Below are 9391 nucleotides of genomic sequence, written 5' to 3' on the forward strand. Positions count from 1 at the left end.
TGTAATTCACACATGCTCCTCACATGAGCCAACACCTGAGCACAGATACACCTGCATCTGAAAATCGTGTGTGCATAATACACACCACATTCATAGGCAGCAAGTCAAACTCATTGGAAGCTTTCTAAAGCCATAACACATCAAGCAAAATTTTAGCCATATATAGGTATGAAACATGTTTGTGATGGTGTGTACCCTGCTGCAAAAGGGGAGGTTTGGATCTGAAAAAGATCTTTCTGCTGCTTCCTTAACAAATGGGCCTTTTCCTTTCTGTTCTCCTTTCTGGTTCCCTATTTAAAGTCACCATTATCCCAGGCTCCAAAACATACTTTCAGTTTTGAAATTCACTGCAAACCCATATCTTTAAGAACAGCTCCTGCAAAGAGTCTTATCTGTCTGCATGAATATTGTTTTGTTAGTCTGTGCTTTAACAGCCTATGCTTTTTAGCAGTTTGCTGTCCCTCTTGATACATGATTCAGCTGTGACATTAGTTCTATAGATATACTAGAATGTTTGGTTTATTTGGTTTGGGACACTCATTTTGCTCATTTCTTTTGCTTGGGGTTCCCAGCTGTCTTTGAATGTTAGTCATATAAAATACTGTTTGTGACTGATGCCTTGGTTAAACTAAACTATTAAACAGAAGGGTGATGCATCCGGCCCTTTGGTAATAGTGCTGGGAAAAAAACGTGATGCAACAGATGAAGGAGGAAGCAGCAGCCCCAGCCCTGGAGGTTCAAAGCCCCCTGTTACTAATGCACAGGACGTGCAGGCTGGAGCTACACCCTGCGGCTGTGGGAGGGAGCCGGTGGCTGCGGTGAGGCCGGGGGCACCGGGGCCTCTGCGGGGCTCCCAAGAGGAGCAGCGCTGCCCCGGGCTTGCGCCGCTGCCCTGAGCACGCGGCGGTGCTGCGGGGCTGGCCGCCCGAACACACAGTGCACGGCTAACAGGCTTCGAACTGAGCTTTGCACAGCAGCCGAGGGAGAATACTGCTTGCTGACGTGCTGAGGTACAACAGCGCTCAGGCTACTGAACCACCAAGCGGAGTCTGTTTCTTGGCAAACGTTTAGAAGAACGTTTAGTGCTGGCTCTCCAGGGTGAGGAGGAGGGAACTAGATCTCTGTTTCCAGAAGAAAGCACCTCTGGGACAAAATCCTTGGGAGGATTCTGCAGGGATGGCCTCTGTGACAGAACAGTTGCTCTTTCCTCCCATTTTTTAAGATCCACAGGACAATATAGGAGAGACTGTGTTTCTGCACCAGCTCTGGCTCCGGTAGTTCCTTCCTAGCAGCAGCCTCAGCTCAGCTGCCTGCACCTATTAGGAAATGTGAGGCATCCTCTCTCTCTCCTTCCATCCTAAGCTATACTGAATTTCCCCAAAGCGGATGCTGTTCATTTCTGCTATGCTATTGCAACTCTGCTCCTCCAAGTTACACTGGGGCTGGCATCTGGGGACTGAAGTAGGCAGGTAAGGTGGACTAAGATGTTCACAAGAACTTCTGTAAGGGGAACACGCAGTGCCCGATCAGGGACTTTAAAAAGCATTTGTGAAGTATCCTGAAGCTTTCATTTTCCTCTCCAGGGACTACACCAGACCTTCTTTCAAGATGACTCAGTTTTTACAGGACCGTAAGAAGCTTTGAAGATTGTTCTTAGGCTTCTACAGCTTCTGTGTGTGCTGAAAATTCACCCAGAACACCCTAAAGAAATGTTTAGAGAAATCAAAGGATCTCTCCTCCTGTTGGTCTTGAACTTCTGTCATAAAACAACAGCATGAGAGTGTCCTTCAGAAGGCAGAGAGTTGGCTACATAGTTTCCCCCATTCTTTGCAGCGTTCAGTAATGCAATAATGAAAATGTTAACAAAACTTTAACATTTCAGATTATATTCTGCTGATAAACCTCCAAGCCCAGCTGAGGGCAGAGCTGAATCCCTTGAGTTGGACTGAAGGAAAAACCAAATGGTGAAGCGAGAGAGTTGGCAGAGGGGTACAGCTTGGTTTGTTCCTAAGGCACTCATTGATTAGGAAATGCTGTGAGAAAACCAGTCTTTGCTCAGGCTACAGCGTTCACATTTCCAGTGCCTGACACTGCTAAGAAGCAAAGAAAGCAAGCACTTTTTTGTCTTATGAACATTGCAATAATTCTTCATTTCCAGAAAAAAAAGCACTAAATTGCACTGTTTCTTTTGCAAACAGTTATCCAAACATCTCAGTATGGATATAGAGCAAAATGCTTAACAAAACTGACTGTATTCTACTCTCAGAAGCCAACTACCCAATGCACCATGCAAAATAAAGAGTAAGGATAATGAGCGCATTATCAAAAACACAAAAACAAATCAACAACAAAAATCCCAACTTCCCCCACAAAATATCTCCCCCCAAATCAAACAACCTCTTACTTATTTCCAGTGGATACAATAAAACTGTAAATTTTAAAATTTGTTCTTTATGACAAAGCTTTAAAACAGCAAAAGAATGCTTAGGTTTTCCACCACATAGACCAGGCAATCATCAGGTGAAATTGGCTGAACCATGTTTTACGATACAAAGCACTCTGAGAACTCACATTATTAGATGGATGATTACAGGTAGTAAAGAAATAAGGACTGGGAAAACTCCTTTGTTGAGCACACTTCAAAAGGGGAAGCACTGAAGTGGTGATAAGCAAACGATAAAACAACTGGCAGGAAGATTAGCATTAGACTTTGGCTTTGACCAGTATGTAAAAGCAGAGATGTTCAAAAGACATTATAAATTGAATGAGGTGGAGAATATAATAAAGACAGGTGATTGCTTTTATTAACCCAACCCGTTTAGAGAAAAACAGCAGCCAGAATAGGATCTCTCAGGATGACAACTGCCGAAGAGTTACTAGCGGTGGACGTGTTGGAGAAAGGCTTGGTCAGGTGCCTTTCTCGCAGCCGGAGCTCTTCTGCGCCTGCATCCCACGCCGCGTGGGCAGGCTGCAGCCTACTGCGACATTGCTGAACACAAAACCTTGGCTTCTGGGTTCCGCCAGAGATGAAGTCACCATTAAAGCTCTTTTCCCTACTGGTGTTTTCCTGAGATTCAGAATACTATAGGATTTAGACATGGAGAAGACCTGTGTGTCAAGTCCAGTCCTCTTTAAGGAAAGACCCACACTGTAGGTAGACAGTTCTTCAAATTTCCCCTATTGATGGGTGCCTTTGCCTTCACTGCAACATGATCAAGGAGACCTCTCATCTTGGCAGGCAGCTAGTGAGTGCATCAGGCCTTGGTACGGTCACAAAGTTCATGGAGCAATGCAATAGTGGACAGATCTTTTCATGATCCTTCAACACTTCACTCAAGTGTTTCATTTCATCTGTTAGCTTTCCAATTTCTCTCTTCAGGGAGGTATTTTCTTGCTCAAGAGATTCATATTCCTGGAAGGAGGAAAAAAAAAAAAAAAAAAAAAAGGAGCCTAGGCATAGTCAAAAGATTCCTTTCAGTGCTTTCACCTTGCACATATTCAGGTCACCCTACACAGAAAGTGTTGTTTCTGCTTATCCTACAAGTGCGAAATGTCCAGGAAAGACGCATCCTTAGGTAAACCCTGGTGCCTGAGCAGGTACCTGGTACCTGAACAGGTGAGTGATTTACGATCCCTGGCCTGACAGAGCTGCGCCTCTTCCTGTGGCCCCGGAGACGTGGAGGTGCCAGGGGCTGCCTGCGCAGGCCCGTGGAAGCCCAGGGCTGCAGGTGCAGGTGGCTGCACCCTGAGGTGGCCGGAGCAGCCTCTGCCAGCCCTGGCCGCCCCCACAGGCGGCTCGGTGAAAATGAAAGCACTAAGTGCCCTTCGTGCCGGGAAACCCTAGTGCTCGGCCTTGCTGGTGAGGAAAAGGCTGCCCCCACCATGGGCGGGGAGGGAAGCAGCGGCTTAGGCGGGCCCTGGCTGCGCAATACACCCCGCACGAGGCTCCGTGGGGCCAGCCGCTCTCCTCCAACCCTGCCATGGCTTGTAGCCACCTGCTTGAAGGCCAGGGGTGTCAAGAGCAGGCTGGGGAGGTAAACGTTAGGTCAGCTCGCTCACAGCCCAGCTGGGTCACCAGGAATCCTGACCAGGGCCTCCGCTAACCATCACTGGGGCTGCTATTGTGCAGAGGCGCCTCTGGCGATGAAGAAGCCGCTAGGACACATGTCACATTTCTGTGATAACTGCAAGTCACCAGTGTCCCTGCTGCCAGGACTGCTCGTCCCAAAGAGAAAAGAGCTGTAGGTTCAGATGCAGCCCACAGAAAACTTGCAGGTTGTCTGCACCTCGCTGCTGGCCTCGGCTCAGCACTCACCCACTCAGTCTCACCTCCCTGAGAAGCTCCAGAGCAAACTTCAAAGCCTACACATGCTTCAGGAGACCTGTTTACCAGAAAACAGGGAGAGCCGCTCACGCAGAGCTCCTCAGGTTTCCTTCAGACTCCTGCTTCCCTTCTCTTCTGCACGACCCCGCGCCTTTCCTTGGTGGCATCAGTTTATATTCGCTCTAAATCAGTGTTGTGAAGAAGCAACACCCACCTGAAGAAGCTTCTTGGGAACTCCAGAACCCCTACGCACGAGAGCACAGCTACTCCATGCACTGGTGACCCCTCACAGTAACAGTGGGTGTTTCACATACGCACACAACTATCTGGATCTTCCAGAAACTCCTAACGCTTCTTCTCAGCATCTCAGCGTGGTGGAGGCAATGTTATTTGCATTGTATCCATGCAAAGGCTGGAGGACTGGGGTTGCCTTTCTCTGCCTCTGGATGCTGTTGCACGCAAGAGGATCTTTTTGTAGCTGAGACACTTAGGGCTACCCTGGAGTAAGTGCTGGTGCTGCTGCTACGGCCACTGCTGTGCCTGTCACGCAGCTCGGGAGTTTCCGCGCAGCCTCCTCTCTCACGAGCAGGAAAGGTCCCTTTGCCCTCCTCACGCTCTTTCACCACCCACCACCTTCCGCAAGCCCAGAATAAAACAGGCATGATCTTCCTAAACATAAGCGCAGTCAAACTTCAGCAAAGCCGATCATCCCTTACTCTGGCTCTGATCACCTTCTTTTGCACCAAATCCCAAGCACCCACAGTAATTGTTACTCCCCAGCTAATCCATACTATTTTCAGGGAAGAGAATACCAACCTGCTGTGCTACAACTGGACGTTATTCAACAAAATCTCCCTGCCCCGGGGAAAACCTGCCTGCCCACTAACACCAACATGATTGAGCTCCTTAGTAACAGCGCAGCGAGTGCAGCAGAAAGGTTGTCGGATGAGACGTAAGCTGGTGCCAATTCCACGAAAGCCTGGGGTTACCCCTTTCCAGAAGTACCCTGCAACAGGCTTTCTCAGGTGCTGACTCAGAAGAGATTTGGGAAAAAGCAAAACCAAAACTCCTGAGACTCTGCCTCCTGTTGGCAGATCCTTCCACCTCATGGGAGAGAGAAGGCTGCGCTCAATGTCCAGAGCTGCGCAACCGGCACAGCAATGGTCGCAGCAGCAGCAGCACCAACATTCACCTCAGGGGTTGCAAAAAGGCCCCCTCGTGTGTGACAGCCATTCCTGAGGCAGCGAAAAGCCACTCCTGTGCTCCAGACTTTGCACGGGGCACACAAGAAGCCTCCACTGCATCACGACACTAAGAAGTGTTAGGAGTTTCTGGAAGAAAGATAGTCGCGTGTGTATGTGAAACACCCACTGTTACTGTGAGGAGTCACCAGTGCACGGGTAGCTGAGCTCTCGCGTGCGGGGTTTTGGAGTTCCTAAGAAGTCTCTTCAGCTGGGTATTTCTCACACCACCATTTTAGAGCTGATTTAAACTGACACCGCCAAGGAAAGGTGCAGTGCCTTCCTCCTCCACTGCTGCTCCCCTGCGAGGTGTTAAGCCCTCGCACACTGACAGCGCCAACCCATAAGGCTCAACACCAGCCCAGGAGAAAGGGCTCTGGTTTTCCCCTGGAGCCTCCTGCCCAGTTCAGCGGGGGGCTGCGGGAACACTCCCGATGGCACAGGAGGGAGGGCGAGGCGAGGGCAAGGCCACATCCCTCTGCGGACACTGGTGGCACTGCGACTTGTCCAGCACGAGCGCCCACAACAGAGGCTCCTTGGCCAGCGATGCTCCTGCCCCCGCTTCGCACCCACACCTCCCCGAGGCCACCTAGTGCGACGCCAGCCCCATGCCTGCTCAAGAAGCTCCCTTAATCACAACGTCCCGTCCTTGGCACCCAGCCCGAGCCTGCAAACCACAGAGTACCCCCTCACCTCATGAAGTTTATCCGCTTTCTGAGTTTGCTTCTTCCGACTCCTCTGGGCAGCAACACGGTTCTTTTCTCTCCTCCTTACCTTCCTGTCCTCTTCTTCGTGGCTCTGGAAGACACGAGGCTCCGTTAAGGTGCAAGCGCAGCGTCCCGAGCGAACAACCGCGGCCAAGAGCGAGCGGCTCCCGCCGCCCCGCGGCGCAGCCGTGACTCAGCCGCATGTGCCCGCCGGCCGCGCAGCCCCGCGCAGCCCCGCGCTGCTGCCCTACCTGCTGCCCGCGCTCGGCGGCGGCGCCCCGGGACAGGGCGCTGCCCGCGCCCGGCGCGGCGCAGGACATGGCGGGAGACGCCGCGGGGCGCCGCGCTCCGCGCCCTGCGCTGCCCCGGCCCCGCCGAGCGGAGCCGAGCGGAGCGGAGCGGAGCCAGCCCGGGCCCGCGGCCGGGCCGGGCCACGCAGGGGCGGGGAGGGCTCGCTCCGCCCCGGCACCTGCCGCCCCGGCCCCGGCCCCGGCCCCGGGGGAGGAGGAGCCGCCGCCCCGGGAGCCCCCCCGCCGCCTGCGTGGAAATCACGTGGCGGCCGCGCTGCCCCAGGCCCGAGCGGGCAGCGGGGGAAGCCCGGGCGCCCCGGGTGCGCTGCCGGGCAGGGGCCGCCCGCAGCCCCCCGGAGAGCCCCGGCCTCCCGGCCCCTGCCCTCGCCTTTGAGAATAACCGCGCAAGTTTCTCCTCTGCCCCGGTTCCCCGCCCGCCGCCGGGCAGGGAGCCCCCGGCCGCGCCAGAGCGGGACCCCGGCCCGGCAGAGCCGCCGCTTCCCGCCGGCGCGGGAGGACCCTGGTTCCCGGTGTCCTCGGGGGCTGCGGCGCCGCCACCGCGGGATTCCGGAGCGGCCCCGGGGAAAGCAGCGGCCCCGGCAGAGCCGGACTCACCCCGTCGCGCCCAGGGCTGCAGCTGAGCGCGTACAGCGACATGGGCTTCCAGGCGGCGCAGACCTCAGAGATGGGGCGGCGGGAGGAGCCCGTATTCCCTGGCGTGAGGAGGAGGCATCGGTGCAGGGATAAAAACATTTTCACTTTCGCTACTCGTCCTGTTCCCTTAAATAATAAGGAAATGCCGCACGTTTCTTGTAAAGGCAAAGCAAGGCGATGCTGAACGTGCAGGCACCTCAAAGCCGAGTCTCTGCCCGGCAGCGTTTCAACACAACTGTTTCTTGTCCTTCCAAACCTTTTTCTTCCTTCCAAGTAATGTTTACTTTACCTTTCCGAACACTTTTCCAACACTTAATTGAACCATATCTTCTCCCTCTGCTCTAAAGGAAGGGAATGCCTGTTTGCACTGATAGATACATGACACCAATCTTGCTGCACTGTAGATATATTTGTGTATGGTGCCTAATGTGCACTCCTGGTTGTGCTCGACTCATGGAAAAGCACATCCATGTGAGGTAAAGTGCCCCCAAACTGCAGTGCAGCCAGTTGCAATGCCCCAGGTATCTTAAATTACTAACTTGGACACTTCCCTATTTTTCTGGTTTCCCCAGAAGTTTGAGTCATACCCAACTCACACAGACTTAGTTGAACATCAGGTTGCAAAGTTTGCGAACTGAGTAAATATAGACTATCCTTTCAGGAAGATCTGGCTAACAGTTCGTGCTGAGCATGAGAGAACCACGCTGCCTGGGAGTCGAACCGAAGCCTCTGCTCTACCGCAGGTTTCCTGGTGACTCGGGGACCATCCGCTTGCTCAGTATTACTGAAAGACCTGAACGGGGCTTCCCCCCGGGAAGCCCTTCTCCCCAGCTGCTCCACCTCAAAGCAGCTTCTCTCTCCATTTTCCAGGCCACCAAAGCTCCGTTTTGCCCATCTCAAAGCTTGTTGCCCTCAAGGACTGAGCACCCGTGAGCCTTCCCCACCCTCACGGACCCTGGAGCCACAAACCACAAGGGCTCCTTTGGCTTTCTTGCCAAAGTGCCACAACCGCAGACTGTGCTGGGTCATTCAAGCACCCTGGGTTCCTTTAAAAGCAGTTGGGGCTCCTGCTCCCTCTGCGCTTCATCCACCGCACGGGCATGGGGGCACACCAAGGAGGTAGAGGGTGCAGGTTCCGGGGCCACTGTCCTGCTGAGGGCAACGGCACCAACCTCTCCTGCCCTTAGCCATAGCCAGAGGGCAGGACACTATTACAGGGAGGGTTGCGCTCAGTCTTCGGAAATGGTCCAGTTTTGCCTTAAACCACTCATCATGGAATTAAAGGAGTAAATACAGGCACAAGTGCAGAAGTAGTTGGGACAGCTGCTTAAGAAGAGAGCACTGCATTCCTTGTCTTTGCAGCTTAAGCACATTTTAAGCAAAGCGTAGGATTAGAAATCAGTATTTGCATGAGCTCAGAGAACAGGTATATTCTCTCTTGCAAAAACCATCGGCAAGCAAATGAGAGTGATTTGGAGGAAAAAAAAAAAGGTCCCTTCGCGCAGAGGGACTGTGAGTGTCCTCCGCCTGGAGCTTTCGTGCTTCTCCGGCAGCAATACTGCTACTAACGGCACCTGCACAGCAGTCGATCTGACTGAACCAAGTGCTGACCAGTTTACCAAGGACTTGTTAGTGCTGTATAGCCACCCTGCCAAGTGACTCCTGGCAAAGCCAGTGCCTTCCGAATACTTCAGAGAAAGGTGGCTTCCAGGATCCCGCAAATATGGGACAAGTCACAGAAAAGTCCCTCTGAGCCCAAGTATGGTCCACTCTTGTTCAGTGCAGCAAAGGAAATGAAAACTCAAAATTTGCTTATGGGAACAAGTTTCTGCTTAGTGTTAAAGTTATCTCTGCTGCATCTGTAGAAATGCCTACACAGTAATTCCAAGTAACGCAGCAGTAACGGCGAAGCACATCTATAGAGGAGTCCAGAAAGCAGACTATTCAGCTGAGTTCGCATTTTATAGCGGCAGTTTTATTGGTGATTTTTGTCTGCAGTGACAACCTACACACATTCAGGGTTGCTCAACGCAGTTTAAGGCAATGTGACTCTTCCGAGGAGCAGCAGGTTCTCAACACCATGGGCCCAAGCTTCCACAGGGCCCTTGGTGCCCACGGGAAGATTTCCGGAACTAAGAAATTCAAAAGCCGTTTGCGAATGTTCCCAAGCACCCA

The 9391-nt window shown here is 52.7% G+C and overlaps 1 protein-coding gene across 1 annotated transcript; it reads right to left on the reverse strand.

The window, feature by feature from the left end:
* Positions 1 to 3047: 3047 nt before the first annotated feature.
* BATF3 (basic leucine zipper ATF-like transcription factor 3) lies at positions 3048 to 6602 on the reverse strand. The gene is made up of 3 exons (XM_088531535.1): positions 6524 to 6602; positions 6259 to 6363; positions 3048 to 3412 (listed from the first exon to the last, which is right to left on the reverse strand). The coding sequence occupies exons 1-3, from the start codon at positions 6590 to 6592 to the stop codon at positions 3227 to 3229; spliced, it is 360 nt and encodes a 119-aa protein (XP_088387661.1). The 5' UTR covers positions 6593 to 6602; the 3' UTR covers positions 3048 to 3226.
* Positions 6603 to 9391: the final 2789 nt, after the last annotated feature.

Source organism: Tinamus guttatus, unplaced genomic scaffold (assembly GCF_059628265.1).
Source record: "Tinamus guttatus ecotype Peru unplaced genomic scaffold, ASM5962826v1 Tinamus_guttatus_pri_ptg000033l, whole genome shotgun sequence".
In the NCBI taxonomy this organism is placed as follows: Eukaryota; Metazoa; Chordata; class Aves; order Tinamiformes; family Tinamidae; genus Tinamus; species Tinamus guttatus.